This window comes from Thamnophis sirtalis, unplaced genomic scaffold (assembly GCF_051295495.1).
Source record: "Thamnophis sirtalis isolate CommonGarterSnake01/CBP01778 unplaced genomic scaffold, rThaSir2_p1.2 scaffold_5, whole genome shotgun sequence".
NCBI classification, from domain to species: domain Eukaryota; kingdom Metazoa; phylum Chordata; class Lepidosauria; order Squamata; family Natricidae; genus Thamnophis; species Thamnophis sirtalis.
The window spans coordinates 54,859,074-54,885,570 of record NW_028261385.1 but is presented as its reverse complement, the minus strand read 5'-3'; the positions used below and the strand labels follow the sequence as shown (position 1 = coordinate 54,885,570).

General features: G+C 46.3%; 1 protein-coding gene across 1 annotated transcript; it reads left to right on the top strand.

Moving 5' to 3' along the window:
- Positions 1-2,480: 2,480 nt before the first annotated feature.
- Positions 2,481-26,497, top strand: LOC148045377 (maestro heat-like repeat family member 5). Its single transcript, XM_087715094.1, has 21 exons — positions 2,481-2,534; positions 4,576-4,683; positions 6,654-6,770; positions 7,246-7,368; positions 7,923-8,072; positions 8,937-9,056; positions 10,847-10,926; positions 12,207-12,342; positions 13,679-13,774; positions 13,926-14,030; positions 14,548-14,683; positions 15,533-15,639; positions 15,964-16,113; positions 16,642-16,796; positions 18,774-18,921; positions 19,278-19,459; positions 19,694-19,831; positions 20,512-20,626; positions 24,078-24,221; positions 24,790-24,966; positions 26,302-26,497. Exons 1-21 carry the CDS (start codon positions 2,481-2,483, stop codon positions 26,455-26,457), a joined length of 2,697 nt encoding a protein of 898 aa, XP_087571220.1. The 3' UTR covers positions 26,458-26,497.

Sequence of the window (26,497 nt, the reverse complement as noted above, 5' to 3'; positions counted from 1 at the left end):
TCCATATCCCACCCCTGTCACCTGGGGGAGTGGGAGGCCCCTGGAGTCATGGCCTCAGCTGTCCCCATGAGACATAAAGGATGCAGTGATGTCATGGCCCCTGAGGGCAGACTGGGAAAGGCCCAAGGGAGGAGAGGAGAGCTTTGGAGCCTTGAGTTAAGCAGCTCTGCTTTCTCTCTGCTGCCTGTCGCTCACTCTCCGTCTTCTCTCTCTAGAGGAGTTTTAGTTTGGTTGCGGTGCCAAAACAGACAGTTGTAGAGGTAAAAAGGACAAGAATTCCTCTGTAGAATCAGAAGCTCCTTGGGCAGTCGGAGCTTTCTGAGTTGACCAGGGAAGAACATGTAGATAGGTAGATAGGAGATAGATAGATAGATAGATAGATAGATAGATAGATAGATAGATAGATAGATAGATAGATAGATAGATAGATAGATAGAGACAGACAGACAGACAGACAGACAGATAGACAGACAGAACCACCAATGAACACTTTGGAGTTACAAACTTTCTCTTTTGTTGATAGGATCTGTTTCCAGGTCTAGCAATCATTCTTTACGGCAGGATGTCTCACAGGCTGAACAAGTTGCCCTGCCTGAAGAAGGACAGCCAGAAGGCCCGTCCTCAGATCACTAATAATGACCCGCAGCGGTCGGACCAGAGAGCCCAATTCTCGGGCTCCCACCCATCCACTTCTTCAGCTGCTCAGCGAGCCACACAGGTCCTGCCTGTGATGAAATCTTCTCCAGCTCCAAAGGAGCCCAGGAAGAAAGTGCAGCTTCCATCACTGGGGCTGCCTGATTTGGCCAAGAAAGGAACTGTGAAGACCCCTCCGAAGGGTGCTCAGATGGAGGTCAAGCATGGCCAGAAGGAGCCTCCTTCCCTCCCAAGAGGGCCTGAGTGGGAAAAGGGTCGGAGCAGCAGCCTTGACCAGGGGAGAAAACGCTCCCAAGATGCCATCCTATCTTTATATCCAGGTATCTATGCTACAGGGCTGGGCTACTTCTGGAACCAACCTTCTCCTATCACATCAGCCCATCCCACCCTATCAACCAATCAATCAATCAATCCATCCATCCATCCATCCATCCATCTATCAGAACAGAGCCAGAAGGGACCTTGAAGGTCTTCAAGTCCAACCTCCTGCTCAAGCGGGAGTCCCTACACCATAACAGACAAGTGACTGTCCAGTCTCTTCTCAAAAGCCTCCAGTGATGAAGCACCCACAACTTCTGGTGGCAGGCTGTTCTACTGGTTGGCTGTCCTCACTGTTAGGAAGTTTCTCCTTAATTCCAAGTTTCTTCTCTCCCTTGATTAGTTTCCATCCATTGCTCCTTTTTCTGCCTTCAGGTGCTTTGGAAAATATGTGGACCCCGTCCTCTTTGTTCCAGCCGCTCAAATACTGGAAGACTCCTCTCATGTCTCTCTCTCTCTCTCTCTCTCTCTCTCTCTCACACACACACACACACACACACACACACACACACACACACACACGCACACCGCCCTTCTTTCCTCTACATGAGCGAAACCCAAATCCTGCCACTGTCCTTCATCAGGCAGGGAAGAAATGGCGGAGACCCTCTCAGCTCTTGAGAGTTGCGCCCCTTCCTGGATCGGGATGCTTTGTGCACAGTCACTTGTGCCCTCGTCCTTTCTCGTTTGGACTACTATAACGCTCTCTACATGGGGCTGCCCTTGAAGAGCACCCGGAAGCTTCAACTGGTCCAGAATGCGGCTCCGCGGATTATCATGGGGGCACCTAGGTGCTCCCATATTACACCCCTTTTAGGCAGACTGCACTGGTTGCCGCTTGTCTTACAGGTGCGATTCAAGGTACTAATTATGACCTTTAAAGCGCTCCATGGCTTAGGCTCAGGATACCTAGAGACCACCTACTGCCACCGGTAGCCTCCCACCGTCCATTGCGATCCCACAGAGTTGGCCTCCTCAGGGTGCCATCAGCCAGAGTGTCGGCTAGTGACCTCCAGGAGGAGAGTCTTCTCTGTGGAGCGCCTTTCCTCTGGAATGAGCTGCCCCCGGAGCTTCGTATAATCCCCGACCTCCAGTTCTTCTGACGCGCCCTAAAAAGTTGGCTTTTCCAGCAAGCCAACCTCTCCTGAACAAAACAAGATAAATTATTGATCACTGTTAATTTTAATTCGATTTTTTTTTAAAAAAATGTCATTGTCAATTTTAATTGGGTTTGGGATATTCTATTTAAAATTGTTTTAACTTTGGTATTATGTGTTTCTTTTAATGTTGTACGCCGCCCTGAGTCCTTGGGAGAAGGGCGGCATATAAATCTAATAAACCTAAACCTAAACCTGAACCTCTTCCCTTCAAGAAGGCTCCTCCTGCCCAATTGCCCCTCGATCTCATCTTGTGTCTCCTTCCCAGAACTCTCGGATGAACATTTCCAATATTTATGGGCAAGAAAGCGGTGGTTCAAATGCAGACAGAAGAAAGAAATATTGGACTCGATGGAGGAGGCAGAAATTTTGGATACCATCTTGGAACATCTTCATCCTCTCCAGGTAAGCAGGGGTCACTGGGGTCCCGGAAGTCCTTTGTGGAGAGATTGCGGAAGCCACTGCTGCCACGATGGAGATAACTGACCCCCAAAGTAGACAAAGGTGGTTCTGGAGAAGTGGCTGTACGATGGGGCCCTTGGTGGGAGGAGCATGGAAGGACCATGGAATGATCGCCTCAACCATTTCAGACTTCTCCTGAACATCAGGACAATGCGATCCTTAGAGTCTGTCACCAGCCCTGGAACGCTCCCAATCCATGGAGAAAACCCAAAGAAGGTGGAGATTTTTGCATATCTGGGATCCCACCTCCAAGGCAAAGGTCTTCTGACCCAGGCTTCCTTAAAAAGCAAGAAGTAGAGTCTTGGTCACAACTGTGAATTCCTTTCATTGAGAGTCAGCCAGGCTTGGCAAACAGTCTTTCAGAGGAATATTTATCTACACGAACCTTATCTCGCTTGGAGAGCTGCCAGATAATCAGTTTCCAAACACAGGGCAAGGCAACACTTGGCACGGAGTCTCTTATAGTCACAAACAGAACTTCCCACTCTTGAAACAGCCAACCAACTGAATGCCTAAGCCCTCGTCTGAGCTTCCCTCAGTCCCCAGGACTCACCCATATTCTTCTCCAACCTTCTCATTGTCCCACCCTATTGCCAGCTCCACTGGAGGGCCACAACAAAAGGGAACATTAATGGCAAGGTGCAAGCAAGGATGAGTGCAGTCTGGATGCATTGGCAAGAACTCACTGATGTGTTACTGGACACACAGATGCCAACCCGTCTTGAATCTAAGATCTACAAGAGAACCATCCTCCTGTTGCACTGTATGGCCCTGAATGCTGGGCAGCAACAGGAGGGAGCAAAGTCTCTCTCCATGCCATGGAAATGCAAATGATCCCTTGGATATCGGGCACCTCCCTTTCTGACCACATCACACATGACACCATTTGACCACATTTTGGTGTGGCACCAATTACAGAGAAGATGAGAGAAGTCTGACTCTGCTGATAAGGACACGTCCCGAGAGCAGCACCTTCCACTGTGGCCAAGGCTGCCAACAAACTAGAAGTCAGTGACTGGTGACCTTGTGGGCATCCAAAATAAGGATGGCAAGAGGCCATCAACAAAAATATGGAAGCTGCAGGCCTTCTCCCAGGTGATGCAGGTGACAGAGCTAAGTGGCCCTCAATGATCCAAAACTGGACCCTGCACCTGTGGGAATACGCTAGGAAGAAGAAGATGGGGCCCTTGGTGCTCCCTGGACTTGGTTCTTTAGTTACACAGATTTCATGACGCAACTACATCATCAGTGCTGGTGAGTGTGATGTTTGCTCCCTGCTTATTTGGGGCAAGCTACTGTGTATAAACAGAGAGCAAACTTCACTCCCCTCTAGTTCTGATTATGTTTTCTAGTTGGGCCATGAAATATCTGCAAGAAAACCCTTCTTCTCCTCCACTCTGAAAACCTTGTACTCCCTTGTACTACTGACAATGTTCCCTATGTGAGGGATGCCCGAATTAATCATGAGCCTCAACCCAACCTTCAAAAGAAATCCAGTTATTTATTAGGAGCTTCATATCCATCCCATCCAAATGGAGCCAACTCTGACCTCACTTTTTTGCGTGCTAGCTCTGACCCTGTTTCCCCCTCCCCCAAGGTGGGTCATCAGTCGACGAAGCAATTTCACAGGTTGTAGATGTTGATAAATCAAGGACTACCAACCTCTGGAGACTGGTTGCTTCCTGGCCATTCCAATCGGAGGAAAAAAATCCAGACACTTCATCTCACCATTTGTGGCAGAGCTTTTCCTTCTGTTCCTCTCAAAAGCTCTCTTGGCTCCAGCTGATGCAATCCGGATGGTCCTTCTTAGGGGCTTCGTGTCTGTCCCAGCTAGAAAAGTCGAATCAATGATCCGATGCACCCTGAGGCAGAAGGGAGACCAACCCTCCCCTTGGAAACACAGAAAAACCTCTTCCTTCCTCTGCTCCTTCACTTCCTCACAACTTCTTTTTTGTTGTCCTTGTTGTCGTTGTTGTCAAAGCAGATTCCTGCAGACCACAAAGTCACCAGGGGGAAAATGAGTGGATGGCAGCCCATCAGCCAGAAGCTTTCAAGGCAACAAAGCACTTCCTACTTCTTGTCTAAAGAGAAGGTAAATATGCTGAGCTTTTCCCCTTTTAGGGCGCCAGTTGTCTTAGACAAAGGTCAGAAGAGGACAACTTGCTTATCTCCATCAATTTTTATCTCTTTTCCTCTTCTGTGCTTTGAAATCTAGGGTAGAGTTCCAATCCATCCATCTCCCCTTTCCATATTCCGCTCTTGCCATTGCCAACCCCGCTCACTTTGTTGTCAGTATCCACAGTTTTCTTATCTCTTTGCTCATTTTGTCCTTCCATCTTTCAAATTCTGTCCTTCACTTTCTTCATTTGCTAAACATCCTCAGTTTCTCCATCAGATTTTTCTGTTTTGTATTCCATATTCTCCAATCTCTTCAATTCTCTCTGTCACAACTAATAGATTTTGAATTTCAAACATAATCATTTGCAATATTACAGTTTCTTTTTTTCTGCTGGGCCATTCTTTCAATTTTTCAGATACTGCCACTGTAGGGTTCAAGGCTATTTTAATAAACTTCAAACAGGTTCATTTATTATCTTTATAGATATATTAGTTTGATAATATGATATTTTATATAAACAATATATGGAGATTATGAGAGGAGGTTTAAAAGCTTTATCTAGAATATGTTATAAAGATGTATTGCGATTGGATGATTTTAGGATGATTTAATGGAATATTATCATATAATCCTATTCTAGATTTTGAATATTATATATAAAAGGACGTAAAAACAATTATAGTCAAATTAATGTTGAGATATAATAATTGCAATATACATGAATATAGGTGAATTTAAAATATGTGATTTGATATGAAAAGCAGGTGATGACTATGGAAGAGATGCATGGAAGTACCGTAACCAACTGACACACTTTCTACAATTTGTAATGGAAGATGGCTTTTTTATTTTTATTTTTGTGTTTGTTTGTCCTTGTTCAGAAACAAATAAAAATTGTTTAAAAAAAGAGGACAAATTCCTGTAGCCAACTCTACACTGCCCACTAGTCACGGCCAACTGGCTGTGGGTTAATTCAACAATTCAAATGTTTTCCAATAATGTTAAAAGTCATTTTAACGTTTGTCGTTTCATTTTGTCTCTCCTTTGGCATCCTTTCTTTGATGCTTATGCATCCTTTCTTTGATGCTTCGATATTAGACAGACAAATGAATATTAGAATTACAGACTTGGAAGGGGGCCTTGGAGATCTTCTAGTCCAACCCCTTGCTCAAGCAGAAAACCCTTTACCATTTCAGGCAAATGGTTGTCCAATCTCAACTTAAAAGCCTCAAGTGATGCAGCACCTACAACCTCTGGAGGCAAACTGTTCTACTGGTTAATTGTTCTCACTGTTAGAAAGTTCCTCCTTAGTTCTAGGTTGGTTCTCTCCTTGATTAGTCACAGACTAACATAATAAGAGAGTTGGAAGGGACCTCGGAGGTCTTCTAGTCCAACTTTCTGCTCAAGGAGGAAACCCTATACCCTTTAAGGCAAATGTTGTCCAATCTCTTCTTAAAAATCTCTAGTGAAGAAGCACCCACAACTTCTGGAGGCAAACTGTTCCAGTCATTAATTGTCTTCATTGTTAGGAAGTTCCTCCTTAGTTCTCCTTGATTAGTCACAGAATTACATAATAAGGGAGTTGGAAGGGACCTCGGAGATCTTCTACTAAGATCTTCCACTAAGAAGTTTCTACTTAGTTCTAGGTTGGTTCTCTCCTTGATAAGTTTCCATCCGTTGCTTCTCGTCCTGACTTCTGGTCCCTTGGAGAATAGGTTGACTCCCACTTCTTTGCGGCCACCCTGAGATATTGGAACACTGCTATTAGTGCAACTCTTGTTCCCTACTGAGTGGGCCATGGCGGGTAAGCCATGCTTAGTTGGAAATGGCCCTGTGCTTGACCACACTTGCTCCTTTTCTGATCATCCTTTGTCCTGTTCTTCCTTTTCCTGGATGATGGGTGGAGCTCCCTCAGACTCACAAACTCTTTTTCCAACCTTCAGATAAACCTGTACAAATATTATGGCTTCAAATTGAGGAATACCAAGCAGAAGGACCTTGTAAAAGATCACCTCAAGAAGCTTCTGGCAATCTCACTTGAAGACGAGACAGACAGAGAGGTGAGTGGGAGTGGGCTTCCTGTGGGGGCTGAGACCTGCAACTTTGTGGGGTCCTTGGTGCTCTCTGAGCTTGGTTACAAGAAATGTAAACCTTTTGCGACCCAACTCATTTCATCAGTTCTAGAAGGGAACAGGATTTGAAGAGGGGAGGTGAAGGGAGGAGAAGAGAATAGGAGAGGAGAAGGAGTGGGCGGAGGAAGGAGGAGGGGAGGAGAGGAAGAAAAGGAAGGAGGGGAGGAGGAGGAGAACTGTGGGGTTTTTGGAGTAGGAGGAAGAAGTCTGTGGGGTCCTTGGTGCTCTGTGTGCTTGATTGCTTTCTTGCAGACATTTTATTACCCAGTTAGGTAATTTCATCAGTGGTAGAAGGGCCTGGGGCTTGCAAAGAGGAGGAGGAGGAGGAGGAGGAGGAGGAGGAAGAGGATGATTAAAAAAAGAAAATGCAAATATCCTAATTCACAAGCATTGCTTTGCCTAGGGAATCTCGGAGAGCATCCACCTAGCTGCACACCATCATCTTCCCGAAATTCTCTTGGTTCTCAGGGAGGTCGGTAACATCGCACAGCCCAAGAGACCATCTCTCTTGGAAGACTCCCATGAGGTAAGACAAGGGATGGGGTTCCAAGGTCCAAAACTCAGTAGAGAAGAAGGCTGGGGGATTCTGGGAAGGAAAGTCCTAGATGTTTAGAAGGATGGATGCTCCAGGCGATCTGGTCTCTTCAGGCTAGTCATAGATCTCAAAGACCTGAGACCAGCGCTGAGATTGTAGGTGGGGCTGGAAATTCTCCACCTCCATCTCCTGGAGGACCATTTTATAAGTCTAGAGAAGATCATGAATTGTCCAACAAACGTCTCAAGTAGACTCAAAGGTGCTTTTTCAAAGGGCTTGGACTTTGTTTGTCCTTGAAGACATTTCGCTTCTCATGCAGGAAGCTTCTTCTGTTTTGACCAAAGTCAGAACTGAAGAAGCCTCTTGGATGAGAAGCGAAACCTCTTCAAGGAAAAAAAGAAGTCCAATTGCCTTTGGAAAAAGCCCCTTTGGGACAACCATGACCTGGATGACTAAGAATCTCCATCTGTTTCCATCCATGGCTTCTTGTCTTGTCTTCTGGTGCTTTGGAAGAGAGTTTGACCCCCTCGTTTTTGTCCTGGCAGGACCCACAATATGTGTCTGACAGAAGGATTAGGACAACATTAATCCTCTGCTATGGACAAGCAGCCCAGGGAGCCTCCCCTGAAGACCTGGGTGATTTCATCCAACCCATCGTGTCCGAAATGCTTGTCCAGTACTCCACTATGAACAAGGTAGGCTGGTTTCCACTGGAATTTCTCTGGATTTCAGTTGATGGTGAAAAAATATAAGAAACGTCTGTAAAAACCAACCAAGCTCAGGGAGCACCAAGGGCTCCACAGTTCAACCCTGAGCTACAAATATCCCCTTTTGGTGAACAAGGACAACCTGACTGCAGTTCTTAGAGGTTGCTGGGGAGAATCTAGTTTAAAACAAGTGACCTCCAGCTCCCAGTTATGCCTCCCATTCAGATCTGCTTCCTGTTCCAATTGCCCTGGAGATGATGAAATGCTAGGGGTTTCTTTATCTATGGTCATATCACATTCATTACACTCAAGGCAGCGCATTATCCTCTTTCTTCCTTTTCACACAACCACAACAACCCTGTGATGTGTGTTGGATTGAAAGAGAAGAACTGGGCCAGATGTGGACTCACCCAGCTGGCTCTCATGCTGAAGGTGGGACTAGAACTCACAGTCTCCTGGTGATTGGCTCAGACAGTTGACTTTCATGGCTATAGTGGGACTAGAACTCTCCATCTCTTGGTGATTGGCCCAAAGTCTTTCAGCTGCCTCTCATGCCTAAGGCGGGACTAGAACTCTCCATCTCTTGGTGATTGGCCCTAAGTCTTTCAGCTGCCTCTCAGGCCTAAGGCGGGACTAGAACTCTCCATCTCTTGGTGATTGGCCCTAAGTCTCTCAGCTGCCTCTCATGCCTAAGGCGGGACTAGAATCCAGAATGTCCAGGGGGTATTTTGATTGGGAGCCCCCCGGAGTTCAAGAAAAAACTGTCAGCTATGTAAAGGTTGAAATAAATAGATGCACCCTCTTCCCTCTGGTGTCTTCTCACCTCACCCTCTTCCCATTTGGGTTTCCCAGGACGAAGGCCTGAAGAAAGCCTTCATGAGGTCCATCATCATGGTCACCAAAGCGGCTGCCCTCAGCAGGAGGCAAGACCTCCATCTGCCCCAGAAACAGGAATTGGTCACCAAGATCATCGTAAGTGGGGACGGGGGGCAGGTGCTCCTGGCGCATTTAAGTTTGAAAGAGAATTTGAACTGAATTTAGTTCTAATCAATTGGGCCCCAAACGATTCTGTTGCTAAGTGGGACAGCTGTTAACTGAATTCTGCCCCATTGTATGACTTCTCTTTCCACCGTTGTTAGCTGAATCACTGCCGTTAAATTAGTCACACGGTTGTTAAGTGAATTTGGCAACTCCTTTGTTTTTATTATTAGTATTTATTTTTATATCCATAGACAGACAGACAGACAGACAGACAGACAGACAGACAGACTGACTGACTGACTGACTGACAGAAAAATAGATGATGATGATGATGATGATGATAGATAGATAGATAGATAGATGATAGATAGATAGATAGATAGATAGATAGATAGATAGATAGATAGATAGATAGATAGAGTTCTGACCCCCTCCTCCATCCAGTAACGAATGCCAAGACAAATTTAAATGGAATGTACTTTATTAGCAAGACACCAAAACCTCGGTGGCTGAAAGCCAAGCATAACAACAGATAAGGACCTTGGCAGCAACTCAGACAAGCCTCGGCAGCAATCCAGCCTGCCAATCTAGTTACAAAAGTTCTCCAACTTTTAATCAATGCGTTAACTTCTGCAAGAGGGTCGTGTGTACAAGCAGTCCTTTTTATAGTCCGGAGAGGAGCCTATAGTCTGGAGAGGAGTGCAATTACCTCCTGTAACTGCGCAACTGTTCCTGGCGCCTAGTAGCTCTTCAGTGCCAAGCATCCAGGAACAACTCACTGCTGACCTCAGGCTTACTCTCCCTTGTTTCCTCCCCACTGGTCCAAGGCTCAGGCGCCTGGTGGCCAATCAGCTTCTCTATGCCCTGCTTGGAGTTGGAACCCTGTCCAGGGTCCTCCACATCCTCCAGAGCCGACTCATCGGGCCCCTCGCTGTCAGAGTCTGGTGGCAGCTCCAACGGCTCCTGCTGGGTCACAACAGATAGATAGATAGATAGATAGATAGATAGATAGATAGATAGATAGATAGATAGATAGATAGATAGATAGATAGATAGATAGATAGATAGATAGATAGATATGGATGGTGAGCGAGAGAGAAAGAGAGAGAGACAGACAGATAGACAAATATTTAATATATAAAGTAGAATGAAAAATAGAAATGGGAAATTAGGGGAAGAAAAAAAATGCATTGAAACTTTCTAGAAGAAACTACACAGCCAATGTCCAGAATGGCAGAGGGTGGAAGTGTATAACATTAAGAGCGGTGGATTTAATTCTCAGAATTCTCTGGCCTTTAGGGGTCCTGAGAGTTGAAGTTCACAGGTCGTAGTGAAGCCCTAGTTACACATCCCTGACTTAAACCATGGTCAGGAGACACTGCAAACTGCCATCAATGCAGGCTGGTTCCCAAGCGACCAAAATATGATCCTATGATCCCTGAGGAAGAAGAGCCTCTCAGAACTTCAAATCTGGGTCATAAGTAGTCCTTGGGTGTTAGAATTAGAAGAACAAAGTTGGAAGAGACCTTGGAGGTCCTCTAGTCCAGCCAGGAAACCCTATACCACTTCAGACAAATGGCTATTTGGAAATGAAAATTTCCCCTTAGTTCTAAGAGGGATCCTGCAGAGATCCGTCATAATTTTAAATGGTGGCTAAGTGACCAGTTGTAAGTTGAGGACTTCCCATGTCAACCAGGAAAGGCGTAGAGATGGGAATAGTGCCAGCTGGATGGTGGCCACATCTCAGGAGCTTTCTTACACGTCTTTCCTTCTCCTTTCAGGAAGTCATTGAAGATGAGCCCCTGATACCCTTGTCTGTCACAATTCTCCATCAAGCCATCGTCACCATCACCTGCATGAGGTATGTACCTGCACCACCCTCATCTTTCCCCCAGCTGAGGAGGAACTTGGAGTTGCACCAAGTGATGGGATTTCCGTGGAAAGTCCCCGTGCTCTAGAGCATGGGGGGTGGGTCAAACTCCATTTCATTGAGGAACACATCAGGGTTCTGGTGGGTGGGTGGATTGATGGTTCGATGGATGGAGAGAGAGAGGGAGGGAGGGGGAGGGAAGGATAGATAGATAGATAGATCCAGGAGAGCAGGAGTTCAAACTCCATTTCATTGATTTGCTGGAAGAAATGTCCTTCTGGTTTCGGCTCCAAGTGAGGAATAAGACATTGGAGACATGGAGGCTGCTTGGAAAGATGGTTTTAATGGTGGACAGGAGCACATGGCTTGAGTCCTGAACAGAAAAGGTGATAACGTGCTTCAATGTTGGTGGAGAAGAAGAGAAGGGCTGAGGGAGGGGCTTGCTAGGCTTTTTATAACCTGTTCAGTCCCACCTCTGTTTCCTGTTCCTGTGTAACAAATGTATTCTGATTGGTTGTCAGACTCCCATGGGGCCATGCAGGGGCACCTCTCTAGGCTGCGTTTTGAATCCAGATTTGGTTGAGTTCTCAGATGCCATTGGGTGAATTGGGTAAAGGGCCAGTATCATCATGCCTTAATCCCATCACTTGGAGCTGAAGGGGAGGATTCTTTATTATGTAAAGGGAGTAGCTTGGTCATCTTAATGGCCCATTGATAAAGGGGGTGGGGGCAGGAAGCTGCAGGGAGCTATTCTCTCTTCCTTTTCACATCCAGGGAAATATTCTGACTTTTCAATATTTCCTAGGATATTTCATTTTTCTGGGAGAGGGCGGGGTGATAACTTTCCATAGGAGGACACATCAGGGCTGTGGTGGGTGGGTGGGTGGAAGGATGGATGGATGGATGGATGGATGGATGGATGGAGAGGGATGGATGGATGGATGGATGGATGGATGGATGGATAGATAGATAGATAGATAGATAGATAGATAGATAGATAGATAGATAGATAGATAGATAGATAGATAGATAGATAGATAGATAGAAGATTCTTTACACTGAGAACAATCAATCAGTGGAAGGGTTTGCTTCCAGATGTTGTGTGCTCTCCATCACTCGAGGTTTTCAGAAAAAGAGAGGACAAGCATCTGACTGGGATGGTTTAAGGACCATTAAGCAAGAGTTGGAGTAGAAGACATCCAAGGTCCCTTTTAGCCCCCTGAGTCTAGGATCTCCTCACACCTCCCTCCTCTTTTCTTGTCTTTAATCAGCCGTATGAAGCCCTCCTTGAACTCTGAGGTGAGGTCTGAAGTGGTCAACCAAAGCATCCGGAAGGTGTTTTCATTGCCAGCTCTCAAAGTAGCCACAATGAAAACAGATAGCCAACCCCCATCATCTCACTCTCAGGTGAGCAGTCCAGATGGAGCAAAGCAATAGGGGATCCACCTGGAAACAAGGATGCAGTGAACAGGATTCCTGATCTCCTCAACAGCCCTGGATCCATCCCTCGAGCCAAAGGTCCCCTTGGCTTGTCCCTTCCTCTTTGGTCTTGAAAGTCTGCTTCCCCTTCTCGTTCTACGTTTCTGGATCCCAGGAGTCCCTATTTTGAAGCCCTAAACATTTCCAGGGGTTTTTCCTCCCCATCATTTCTCTCTTCCTCCACTTCTCTTTTATCTTCTGGTTGAAGGATCTTCTCAAGATCAATTCCCATCTCCTCCCTTTGCCCCACAACAAAAGAAGGGCCATGGTGGGGCAGAGCAACCATGGTCTGCAGGCACTAGCTATGATTCCTAGCAGAGGTGGGTTCCTACCAGTTTGCACCAGTTCGGTAGAACTGGTTCGTCAAATCCACTGAAACGTTTAGAAGAGGTTCCACCATTGGACCCAGAAAGCAGGCCACACCTACAGAAGAGGTTCCAAAAAATTTTGAAATCCAACACTGACACACACACACACACACACACACAGAAAGAGAAAGAAAGGAAGAAATAAATAAAGAAAAAAAGAAAGAAAAAGTGAGAGAGATGAAAGAAAAAAGGAAAAGGGGACAGAGAGACAAAAGGAAGGAGAGAGAGAAAGAGAGAGAGAGAGAGAGAGAGAGAGAGAAAACACCTGGTCAGCAAGCTACTTCCACCAGGTCACATGGCTGGCAAGCCACTCCCACAAAGGAGGCCACACCCACAGAGTAGGTTCGAAAATTTTTTGAAACCCACCACTGATTCCTAGGTAGTCTCAGATAACCCTCAGAATTCACATGCTTAGCAACCGAATCAGATTTATGATAGTCGGAGTATTATAGGGTCACATGACACCCCTACTGTGACCTTCTGACTAGTAAATAGGGAAGTTGGATTCACTTAACAACTGTGTGACCAACTTAACAACCAAAGTGATACATTTAACCCCTGTGGCAAGAAAGTTCATAAAATGGGGGCAAAATTCACTAATGTCTCACTTAGCAATGGAAATTTTGGTCTCAATTGTGGTCGTAAGATGAGGACTGCTTGTATTTGAATCTCCCAGAACTGTTAAGGAAGAAAAAACGGCCCTGCAAGGTCAGCCACTCCATTTACTGCAGACCTCTGGACTTCAACTCCCAGAATTCCATGGCTGGCTCAGGAAGGTTGGGAGCTGCAGTGCCCCAGTCATAAAGGGGACATCACCTCTGGATTTCTGCCTCTTTCAGGAGCCGTTCCTTCCTTAACGCCCCTCATTCCTTCTGACATTTTCTCCTTTTTTTTAGGATTTCTATCATCAAATAGCCACTGCCTGCAACAACATGCTGACCGGATTGCTGTCTGAAGCTCCCAATTTGGATGCCCTGCAGGAGATCCTGATGGTAAAGAGAGATCTTTCTTGGGGTGGGTCGCCCGGTCAGCCAGATGTTCAGGCTGGATTTGGCCCTTCTGTCCCCCTGTGGAGTCTGTGGCTCTTCCAACTGGGAATGACCCATTCCTCCTTTCCTCCCTCTCCTTCGTTTCCCCTGGCAGCACACAAATCCCTGGATCGATTCTCCCAAGAGCCACGAGAGATGGAGGGCCCTCAAGGCCATCAAGCACCTCTTCAAGTTCGTTTTAGAAAATGTCAATTTCGATGTAAGTCTCCCTTTGGGATGAGAAGCAAAATGTTTTCAAAGAAAGGAAACCCCCCAAGAAAGTCCAGCTGCCTTTTGGGAAAAGCACCTTTGGGATGTGACCAGGAGGATACAAGGAGTCCTGCTTGAGCAGAGGATTGGAGGAGAAGACCTCCACGGTTCCTTCCAGCCACTGCGGTTCTGTCATGCTGTGATACTGAGATTCTGTAATTCTCAGGTTCTGTGATTCAAAGATTCTGAAATTCTGAAATTCTCAGGTTCTGTGATTCAAAGATTCTGAGATTCTAAAATTCTCAGGTTCTGTGATTCAAAGATTCTGAGATTCTGTAATTCTCAGGTTCTGTGATTCAAAGATTCTTATATTCAAATATTTGATAATTCTATGATTCTATCATTCTGTGTATCTAAGATTCTGTGGTTCTGTGGTTCTTATTCCCTGATTTCAGCCGGCTGAAAGCTTCATGAGCCCCCTCCCCTTCTCTCTCCTCTTTCCCCTCCTTTCCCCTTCCTTTCTTTAGACCACAGGTGACTTTTCTTTGCTGGGACAACTGGTGGCTTTGCTGGCCCTGCACATTGGCGACAGCAGACCAGAAATTGGCCGGATATCCGCAGAGGTTGCCTACCACCTGCACCACCTCCTCATGAGCAAAATGGGTGAGAACTTTGGACTCCAAGGGTTGACTTGCTGCAAGAAGACCAGGGATGCTCCCTGCCCAGGAGAGCATTGGGTGGCACAGTCTGTGGCTTAGCCAAGAAACGTTGGGTCGTTGGGCTTGGCAGAGATGCCTGGAATTGGCAGTTGATATTGGCATTTTTCAGGGCCAGGGGTCCTTTTAAGAAGGCGATTCTCACGTTGTGAGTCAGCTAGGGAGGAGGAAGAGGAGGGGGGAGAGAGAAGGAACGATGAAGAGAGGGGCAGGGAGCAAGGAGGGGGAGGAGAGGGAGAAAGGAAGACAGGGAGGAGAAGGAGGAGGAAGAGTAGCAGCAAGTGGAGGAGGAGATGAGAAGGGAGGGAAGAGAGAGGAAGAGAGGGAGAGGAAGATGAGGAAGGGGAGGAGGAGGAGGGAGTGGGGGAGGAAATCAAGAGGGAAGGGAAGAGGAGGTAATGAGAAAGTAGCGAAGAGAGAGGGAAAAGAGTTAGAGGAGGAGGAAGAGGAGGAGAAGGACAGCGGGGTCCTTGGTGCTCTCTGAGCTTGGTGGTTTTCTTCTTGACATTTCATGACCCAACTAGGTAACGTCATCAGTACTTGAAGGGAGGGATCTTTTCTCTGTGCTTCCATAAGTATTGATGGTCATCCCCCCTGATGATGTTCCCTAGTTGGGCAATGAAACACCTGCAAGGAAACCCCCCCAGGTCAGAGAGCACCAGGGACCCCTCAGGTCGACCCTGAGCTCCAGATCTTCTCTTCTCTTGCTATGATTAAAATGACCATCAGACGAAGGAAGTTCCCAGGTTCCGAAGGCCAAAATCTGACCTTGCGGTTTCTTCCCCTCCCTCCCAAGCAAAAGAAATGGACAAGAAACAGAAGAACATTGTACATTTGCAGAGGGAGGAATTCCTTGTTTCGGGCTCTGGGATCTTCCACAACAACATCTCCAAAATGGCGAAGGTATGTTTTGGATCAGCCTTTGGCCTGGCTTCCTTTTCCTCCTCCTCCTGACCCGGAGAGCCTCAAAGGAGTCAATCTCACAGTGGGGATGGCATTCTCCCAAGATTGGGCTTTGGGTACCCCTCCCCCCAATGCCTAGGAGGAAGAAAGGGTAGCTGCCATGTTGGCTTCTTTGACTCCATCCGAATCCCACCTGATGGAGGACATGGAATAAGGCTGCATCTCTACACGATGTGCTGTCCCCCAATCTGGGTCAAAGTCTCAAGAGAAGGGCGTCAAAGCTCAAGGCATCTCTGCATGGTCTCCTTTCCTTCTCTCCGATAGGCTTTTGGGAAGCATCTCAGCCCATTGCAGCTAACGCAGCTGCTCTTGGAAACCCTGGGGGCTTTGACACACGTGGACATCTCACACTCTGCGGGGCTGCTCCTCAACGCCATCCTATTGGAGTTTGGTGATGAGGAGGAAATTAAGGAAGTAAGGACATTGCAGGGTTTGGAGCAAAAGGGATGTAGGAGATTTTGTAGAAAACAAAGATGAGAATGGCTGAGACCTTTTTGGCTCAGTGATGACACTTCTTCTGGTTTTAAGAAGGCTAAGGCTGGATAGGAGGCCACTGAGCGATCCTAGGGCTGTTGAGAAAGTTGTCCAAACCTCCCAGAAGAAGGTAAGGGCAAAACAAAGGAGCCATTTTTTTCATGAAAAATAACATTTGGTGAGCCAATGTGGCAGTGGTGAAGGCTCCAGATGTTTTTATGGCTTTGTCAGCCGCCTTGAGTCGTCATGTGCGAATAGGCGGCAATATAAATCTCCTAAAATATACCAATAAATAAAATATCACAGGCAGCTGGACAAATCAGGAGTTTTTTTAAAAAAAACGTAGGGCAAACTTTGACATTGTGGGGGCCAATTTATTTTCCCCAATGAGTGGAAGTTATCATCCCTACTGCATCTCCAATGGAGACCAACACTGAATCTCATCCTCCAATCTCTCTTTTGCCATAGCTACCCATGATCTTGAAGGAGATCTACCAGCGTCTCCCGAATATTACCCACCCAGCAACCAAAGCCCTCGCCCTCAAGGCCGTATGTCACTTGGCCTCCAAGAGGGTCAACCAAGTTGTGGACATATTGCTGGAATCCTCCGTTGGCTGTGATGGGTAAGAAGAACTTCAAGGAGATGGGCATCCTGTTGTCTTGGATTCCTCAGAGTCTCTCAATCCTTTACAATGGGGTGAATCCCTGTTGCCTTTGAAGCCCTATATGTCCTACGACCCGGGTATCTGCGAGACTGTCTTCTGCCACATACCTCCCTCAGACCAATAAGATCGCACAAGTGAACCTTCTCTGGGTGCCGTCAGCGGGACAATGCCAGCTGGTGGCGCCTAGGAGTAGGGCCTTTTCTGTTGCCGCTCCGGCCCTATGGCATGAGCTGCTCCCTGAGATCTGGGCCCTGCCCACTCTCATGGCCTTTCGCAAAGCCATTAAAACCTGGCTTTTCCGGCAGGCTTGGGGCTGTTGACCCCATGATTGAGGTCCAGCCCCCTCCTGATTGGGTGTTTGTTGAGTTTCCCTTTTTAACCTTGTTGTGCCCAATTGTTTTTAATAATTCTTTTTAATTTTTTTCATTTCTGTAAGCCGCCCGGAGTCCTTCGGGATTGGGCGGCATAGAAATTTAATAAATGAAATGAAATGAAATGAGCTCAGGTGGCGGAAGAGGGTGGAAGTTGGTTCTCTAAGCTTCTGCGTTGGTTTCCAAATGTTTTGTTACCAGGCAAGGTAACATCTTCAATGGAGTTTAAGGAACGCTAGTGCTGATGATCTTCTGCCTGTAAGGGCTTGGTGTGGTCAGTAGGTCTTGTGATGGAAAGGTCACATCAGGTGTGGGTTGTCTCAGGTCAGGGTCATATCAAGTGAGGGTCTTCTGATGGGTCTTCTGATGGACCAGGTGAGAGTCATATCAAGTGAGGGTCTTGTGATGGGGAGATCACCTCATATTGAGGGTTATGTCAGGTGAGGAACTTGTAATGGGTCTTCTGATGGACCAGGCGAGAGTCATATCAAGTGAGGGTCTTGTGATGGGGAGGTCACCACAAATTGAGGGTTATGCAGGTGGGGATCTTGTGATGGGTCTTGTGATGTGGAGGTCATGTCAGGTGTGGACCATATCAAGTGAGGATCTTGTGATGGGTCTTCTGATGGACCAGGTGAGAGTCATATCAAGTGAGGGTCTTGTGATGTGGAGATTGAGGGTTATGTCAGGTGGGGATCTTGTGATGGGTCTTGTGATGTGGAAGTCATGTCAGGTGAGAGTCATATCAAGTGAGGGCCTTGTGATGGGGAGATCACCTCAGATTGAGGGTCATGTCAGGTGAGGATCTTCTGATGGGTCTTCTGATGGACCAGGTGAGGGTCATATCAAGGGAAGGTCTTGTGATGGAGAGGTCATGTCAGGTGTGGATCATATCAAGTGAGGGTCTTGTGATGGGGAGGTCACCTCAGATTGAGGGTCGTGTCAGGTGGGGATCTTGTAATGGGTCTTGTGATGGGGAGGTCAGTAAAGGTCGTGTCAGGTAAGGGTCTTGATGGATGTTTTGATGGGCCATGGGTGTGTCACAGATGAAGTCTTCTTGTGGGAGGTCACATCAGATGAGGGTCGAGATGGGAATGAACTTTGAAAGATATTTTATGACTTTTCTTGTCACATTCGTTAAATGAATCACTGCAGTTGTCAAGAGGGAAACATGGTCGTTAAGTGAATCTGACTATTCAATGTGCTTATTAGAAGGTCACAAAATGTGATCACTTGACTTTGGGATGGTCATAAATTTGAACCAGTTGTCCAGGAGTCTGAATTTTGGTCAGATGATCCTAAGGATGCTGGAAAGTGTGAAAACTGGGAATAAGTCACTTTTTTCAATGACGTTGTTTCTTTGAATGGCTCCTGGAGAAATGGTTGTAAGTCGAGAACTACCTGTGTATATATATTTTTCTGGCATGAGAGCCATTCATTTGGACTTCGGTTTTCCAATCCTTCCTTCTGTTTGGGGGTGGGGGGTCATCTCTCTGGCTGGCCGTCTCTTCCGAAATGGGGAAAGGATCTGATTCCCTCCCAATCGGTTTCTCCCCCTCCGCAGAAATGCCAGGGAGATTTGGGAGGCGCTGGCTGAAGACCCTTATGCCAATCTGAAGATCATGAAGCCCCTCATGAAAAGGCTGGAAGACCAAGACCCCAGCACCGATGCCCTCTCAAGGAGGAATAGCAAGTCCTTCATGCCCATTGCTGTAAGCCCTCCACTGGTGGCTCTCTTTCCCTTGGATCTAGAGGTGGGGAACACCTAAGGGAAGGGGAGAGGGAGGCAGTGGGAAAACTGCTGGGGCTAAAATTGGAGCGTCATTTGGCATAAGCCCCTCCTCCTTTTTAGGTGGAGGCAGATGTTTCTCTTCCTGGGCTCAATGAGAATGTATCTGTCGAACAAAACTCCTCATTGGCAACAGAAAGGGCATCTGGCCAGTAAACTCTCAGCTCCGTTCAGTTGGCCAGAGTCCACCCTGCAAGGGATTCTGGGGAAGAGGAAGAAGGTGATGAATCTAAGTAAACTGGGGAGCCCAAGGTGACTCTCCCTTCATTCCATTTCTAGGCCACCAATGCCCTCTCTTTCCTCCTGTCCCTCCCGAACGCTGCTGAGCTCCTCCCCAACAAATTCTCCAACCTGCTCCTCGCCCTGGTCACGCAGCTGTACTTCCTCCTGGGAGCCAGCAAGAGTGGATCCGGGAGGTCCAGCAGAGTCATGGACCGTTCAGAACAGATCAACCTCTTGAAGTAAGGAAATCTCCTGGGACCAATCTGGATCCAACTGGATATAACTGAAAGGGGAAGAAATAAAGGGAGGCTGATTTGCTATTGTGTTTTGTGGTTGTTGCACAAGCCGCCAAGTGAAAGCTGGAGCTCTCCTGAGGGCAGCGGGAGGCCGGTTGGGGTCAGGGGAAGCATGGCCTTTGCAGGGGGCATCAGCTGAAGCATTGGCACCGACTCTTCTCCCTTCCTTTGATTTAGCACGGCAGTGGAGGCGATCAAAAACCTCATCCTGTCTGCCGGATACAATGAGGAGTATGAAGATTTGACGACGCTGGGATGCTGGAAGATGCTCTTGAGCCCAGATAGTCTGTTTGAGGCCATTTTCCACCTGGTCCGGTAAGAACTTCAGAGTCCAAAGAACTTGGCCTTGAGTGGCAGTGGGTGAGAGAGGGAGGGGAGGGCTGAGGGAGAAGAGGAAGAAGAGGCAGAGAGAGAGAGAAAGTGAGGGAGAGGGGGAAGAGGGAGGGAAGGGGGAGGGAGAGAGAAAGAGAGGAAGAGGGAGGGTTAGATAGAGGAAAAGGAGAGAGGAAGGGAGAAAGAGAGTGAAAGAGAGAGGAAGGGTGGTCAGAAGGAGAGGACGAAGAAGAGGCACAGAGAGAAAGAGAAAGAAAGGGTGGTTGAGTGGGAGGAAATATAGAGAGAGGGAAGGGGAGATAGAGGAGAGGAAGGGAAGGGAGAGAGCGAAAGAGAGGGAGGCGGAGGGGGAGAGAGAGGGAGACAAAGAAAGGAGAGGGAGAGAGGAAGAGGAGGGAAGAAGAAAAAGACAGAGAAAGAGAGGGAGTGTCAGAGGGAGACAGAAGGAGAGAGAGAATGAGATGTAGAGGGAGGGACGGAAGGAGAGGGAGGAGGAGGGAGAGAAAGACAGAAAAAGAGAGGGAGGGTGAGAAATTCTGTAAATGGACTAATTCATTGAGTAATTCATTTATCCATAATTCAGATAATCATTTCTCTAGCTTGGTGATTTTCTCCTCACTCACCAGCAGATCTTATCTGATTTCTCCCTATTTGATCTTTAGGAAACTCTTTGCATACAATAAAGTGGAGATGAAGATGATGTTCAGACATGCCAACACCTACCTGCACCATCCCGACTTAAGGGAGAAGACAATTGGCATGGTGTTCTTCTCGGAGGTGAGGATGCACCACAACATTGTGGAACTCCAGGAAAGTTGTGCAGGATTCAGGGGGACTTTATGATTAGGAAGTTGAAGTTGTGGGGGCTCCATCACTGGAGGCTTTGAAGAAGAGACTGGACAGCTGTTTGTCTGACATAGTAGATGGTCTCCTGCTTGGTCAAGGGGTTGGACTAGAAGACTTCCAAGGTCTCCTCTTACTCTGTTAATCGATGGAATTGGAGAGAAGGAGGGAGGGAGGGAGGGAGGGAGGAAGATTCAATGACCCCAAATTCCGTTTCCTCTTTGCATTATAGACAGTTTTGTATTGCCATTCTGTAGTCTTCGACATAAGACCGTCATAGAACCTCCACTGGTCACTAAGTGATCGCAGAAACCCTCAAGCCAATGCCGTGGTCATAAACTTAGGATAAACCAGATATTTCAGTGATTTTCTTCTACAGGTTGTCCTTGACTTATGACCACAACTGAGCCACAACTGAGCGACTTATGACCACAACTGAGCCACAAATTTCTGTTGCTCAGTCCCTAAGCAGGTTTTGTCCCATTTTACCACTTCCTTTGCCACAGTTGTTAAGTGAATTGCTGCCGTTGTTAAGTTAGTCACACGGTTAAGTGAATCTGGTTTCCCCATTGACTTGGCTTATCAGGCGGTCACAAAACGGATCACGTAACCTCAAAACACTGCGACCGTTAGCATGTGAAGCTGACATCACAAAGATACGATTTCTTCTCTCCCTCGTAACTTTCTCCAGTCCTTCCTTCCTTCCTTCCTTCCTTCCTTCCTTCCTTCCTTCCTTCCTCTCCCTCTCCTCACTTTCCCTCTCCTTTTCCCTCTTCCTCTACTCAATAATCAATTTTAAGGAGTATTAAGGGGTGATATAGTCTATATATCAACAGATTCATATATTATAAGAAAACAATAAGGGGGGGGGATTAAAAAAACAACCACCCTACTCCTTAATCTTAATCTCTTGAGCTGTTTTGGAATAAAAATACCTTCCTCCAAGATCAGGAATCTGTTAAGCCACTCGCGACTCCTGCAGCTTCTCGCTTATTGCATGTGTTGAAGTTCTTTTAACCCAAACCAAAGATGCCTTTTAAAAAACAGGTTTACATCACATTCTTATGCATGCCAGTTCTGTGTGTGAGGTAATTTAAGGTGGTTCTGACAAGTGTCGTCGGCATCTTCATATTCGGTCGCATGGGCAGCAAGCCACTCCCATCTGGTCACATGGGCGGCAAGCCACTCCCACAAAGGAGGCCACACCCACAGAGTAGGTTCGAACAATTTTTGAAACCCACCACTGCTATGGTCGTGCCAAACCAACCTTCTCTTCAGTCTTCCCTACAGGAAATCTTCGGTTTACAAAAGTCTTTCCAGAAACCCCTCCGGATGCCAGATCCAGCTGCTCTTCATGGAGCTCTCCATTCAAGCAGCCATTCGTCCTGGCAGCTAGCCCCACACCCTCTGTTCTTTAATCTTTTTATTGATGGAATTTTTTTCAAACGCTTCTTACTTTTTAAACTGGACTGGATTTTTTCTTCTTCTACTACTTTCTTTCTTTTTCTTTTTTCAATTCTCTAGTGCATATTCTTTTTAAAAACTTTTCTTTTTCTCCTGAAGTTTGGAATATAAAGAGGGGAGTAAAAGTAGAAGAAAAGAAGTTACACTGCCACTTAGAGGCTTGGAGGCTTGGAAACATTGTTTTTCTTTTTTTTTCTTTGCACATTTGATTTACATTTCAAGGTCTCTGAGCTTCTTTATTGAAAATGATAGACAGATGAGCAGGGACGTGCAGTCACTAGAGGCAAGGGAGGCAGAGCCTCCCCAGTCTCCTGAGAGAAAGGAAAGAGTTTTAAATATTTTTGCTTCTTGCCGCTGCCGCGCTCTGCCGCCTCGCCCCTCACCTCCTCCGTCCCCGCTGACATTCTTGGGAGCAGGTCGGGTGGCTGGCTGGCTGGGATGAGAAGAGCGGTTTGTCTTTGTGCCGGCCAGCCGGCCGGCCAAGCAGGAAACAGGTCGGGTGGGGGTGAGTGCTGGCTGGCTGGGGAGGGACTCACCGCTCTTGCCTCACCAACGGTATCCTTCACCGCACGTCACTGCAGATGAGCATGGATTGTTTATACAGGTGCTCCTCCGGGGTACTATCAGTAAAAAGAAAGCCTTGAAAGATAGAAGAATTGCAGTGAACTTGTTTGGAACTTAATCAAAAAGCCTTGGATTCTATATAGTGGCAGTGTATACTATCTGGAGGAATGTTGCAACACGAAAAAGAAAAGAAAGAGAATGCAGAATATTGAACAAAGAACAGAAGAATTGAAGAAAAAGATGAACAAAGAGATAAGAAAATTGGTGATATTGACAGGAGATTGAGGTTGGAAAAGACAAGAGTGGAATATTGTTATGGGAGATTGATAGATCAGATTTCCAAAATATAGAAGAAAAAAGGAAAAAAATTGGGCAGCTCTAATGTTAGAAATTTTGGCAGAAGCATCGGTAATAACCAAAGTGAAGTTGATGCAAGGAACAGACGAGGGGTTTCAAGTCTTTACAAGATATGCAATGAAAAACAAGTTGCCAAGAGAAGTCCATATAAGATCTACCAAGAAAGCAATTAGAACACAAATACTACAAATGGCAAGAGATATAAGATTTCACAACTATTGGAAGGATACAGGATGATGTAATGAAGTGCTATAATAAAAACTAATTTAGTTAGAATATTACGCATAAAATGAATAATAGTTATAGTCAAATAAATGATTAATAATGAAATTCTATATAAATTGTAAGTGAGGACTATGGAGAGGATGCATGAAAGTTTTGTAACCACAGATCAATAATTTTATATAGAATACAATGTAAAGATGTAATATTACTGGATGGTTTTAGGATGATGTAATGAAATGTCATAATATAAATCTATTCTAAATTTAGAATATCTCACATAAAGAAGTAATAATAACTATAGCCAAATAAATGTTAAATAATTATAATAATTGTATACATATATATTAGATTGATAATATGAGATTCTATATAAATTGTAAGTGAAGACTATGGTGAGGAGGCACAGGAGTTTTGTGACCAATTGACATACTGTATGTGACTGGAGGGTGGTTTTATGTTATATGTTTATTTTGTTTGTTTAAAAATTAAAAAAAAGAAAAAAAGAAAAAAAAAGAAACACTGTGACCGTCATAAATACGGACCGTCAAGTACCCAATTTTTGATCAGGTGACTGTGATCAATGGTCATGAGTCTGAAAAATGGAGTTGTCCCTTTTATCAGTGCCATGGTGACTTTCCGCCATCACTATATGAGGACTGTCTTTTCTTTTCCTCTCCCCATAATGGCTGAATGTGGCATCTCTTCATAGAGGCTCTGAGGAAAGTTCTCTTCCTTTGCTTGGTTAATAATCCATCACTCCACTCTTCTTCCCCAGCTTCTCTCTCACCCGGAGCTTGGACACTTGTTCATCATGAAGGACATCCTCAGGGTCCTCCAAAAATGGATGGCTGAGCCATATCCCCTCATCCAAATATTTGCTGTTCGTGGTCTGGGGTATCTTCTCCAGCACCCCTTTGAGGTAAGAGATGGGGGGTAGGAAGGGAGGGACTTTCAAGGGAGCAGCAGGTGTGACCTCACTCTCTAGGAATTCTACAAGGTTAGGAAGGGTAGAAGGAGGAGAAGAAGACAACCACCAGAAAGAGGATGCCCTCAGCTACAGTGGCCTCTCTTCTACAAAGATGGAGGCATCCCTGGAAGATCTGAAGGATCAATTTGGAGACAGATCCTCTTGGAGGACATCCAAAGCAGAACAAGAAGCAATGGATGGAAACCAATGAAGGAGAGAAGCAACCTAGAACTAAGGAGAAATTTCCTGACAATAAGGACAATTAACCAGTGGAACGACTTGCCTCCAGAAGTTGTGGGTGCTCCAATACTGGAGGCTTTCAAGAAGAGACTGGACAACCATTTGTCCAGAATAGTGTAGGGTCTCCTGCTTGAGCAGGGGGTTGGACTAGATGACCTCCAAGTTCCTTTTCAACCCTGTTATTCTATGTTCTGTGGGCTTCTCTGTGTTTGTCATTCCTAGACTCAGAGAACTCCAGTGACCATGTTTAATCGTTCCCTCTTTTCCCTCCTTCCTGCAGAATACGATGTTAGAGCCGGTGCTAGTCCCTGTGGTCAACTGTGCTTGTCACCCAGACAAGTCTGTAGCAAAAGAATCACTCCGGACGCTTCAGTTCCTTTTCCGGCATCTGAATGCTCAAACCTATGGATGGAAAGCTGTCAACCTTATTCCGGTCCTGGGGAATTATTTTGCTGATGTACGTCAACCAAATCACAACAAACTAATCCACCACCCCCTCTCTCTCTTCCTCTCCCACCCTCCCTCCCTTCTCTCTTTTTCTTCCACAAAGATCGCCTGGGTACCATCTGAAGAATTCTAATTTTATCAAAAAGTCTTAGAAATAGTTCAGCAACAACTGTGTTGTTCTCATCTAAAAGAGTGTGTGAGCTTGCAGATTATCATTGAGCCCTTCCAGAGAGCTGGAGAAGTGCCAGATGAGGTGGAAGAGAATGAAGGTTGCCACTCTCTTCAGCTTCACCAAACCACCATCAATCACCCTCCATATTTATTAAAAATCCCGATTGGTGTTGCTTGATCTCAGACACTTTAAGGTGTGTGGATTTCAACTCTGCTGGCCTGAGAAGGTTGAAGTCCCCACATCTGAAAGCTGCTCAGATTGGGAAACTCTGGTCTCCATCAGTATTTCTCCCTCTTGGCAACTTGGAGAGGTGAGGACTTCAATTCCCAGAATTCTCCAGCCAGCATACTGGAGTTGGAGTCCTCACATCTGAAAGCTGCAAAGATGGGAACCCCTCGATCACACCATAGAGGTTGGTCTGCAAGCCTTTTACACCCATGGCCAACCATTGGCATGGCCTTGTCTAGAGAAACAGTTGCCAGACTCCCCTTGCTTTGTCTCGTGAGTGGGAAACTGAGGCAGATCAGATGAAGAGGATGGGAGTTACGAAGGCTTTTATTGTAGGTTTAGTGGATCCCTCCCTGCCTTTCTCTTTAAGGAAACAAAGGAGAATCAAATGTGAGACGTTTTCTCGCCTGAAATTTCTGCTCTCAGATTTTGCTCAGCTGACTGTTAGAATTAGAATAAGAATAAGTTTATTTATAGGCCGCCCTTTTCCCTGAGGGGACTCAGGGCGGCTAACAACTTATATGGGAGGGATACATACAATAACATATAACATAACACATAATTAAAAGAATAAACAACATTCATTCAGCATTCGGGTGGGGGCGAATTATAATCTTTACCCCCAGGCCTGACGGGATAGCCAGCTCTTGAGGGCTGCGTGGAAGTTCTGAAGGGTGGTGAGGGTACGAATCTCCACAGGGAGATCGTTCCAAAGGGTCAGAGCTGCTACAGAAAAGGCTCTCCTCCGCGTAGTGGCCAGCCGGCACTGGCTGGCAGATGGCACTCGGAGGAGGCCTAATCTATGAGATCTAATAGGTCTCGAGGAGGTAATTGGCAGGAGGCGGTCTCTCAAGTGTGTGTTGCAGTTTGTTCTTCTAGGTTCTCACAACACCTCCCACTTCCTAAATGCTATTGGAGGGACTGACACATTTCTCTTCCTTGTAGGAGGACACCGAGTTGCGCAACACCTCCATCACCCTTTTTGGCCTGGTCTTAAAAGGGGTCAAGAGGGCAGAGGGGAATCTGACCAAATCCATCCTGCACAACCTGATTCCTCTCATAATCCAGTTGGCTAATAGTTGGACCCGAGAGGTGAGTTGAAGGGCGGGGTCAACTAAGTTCCTGCTCTCTTCATGCTCCC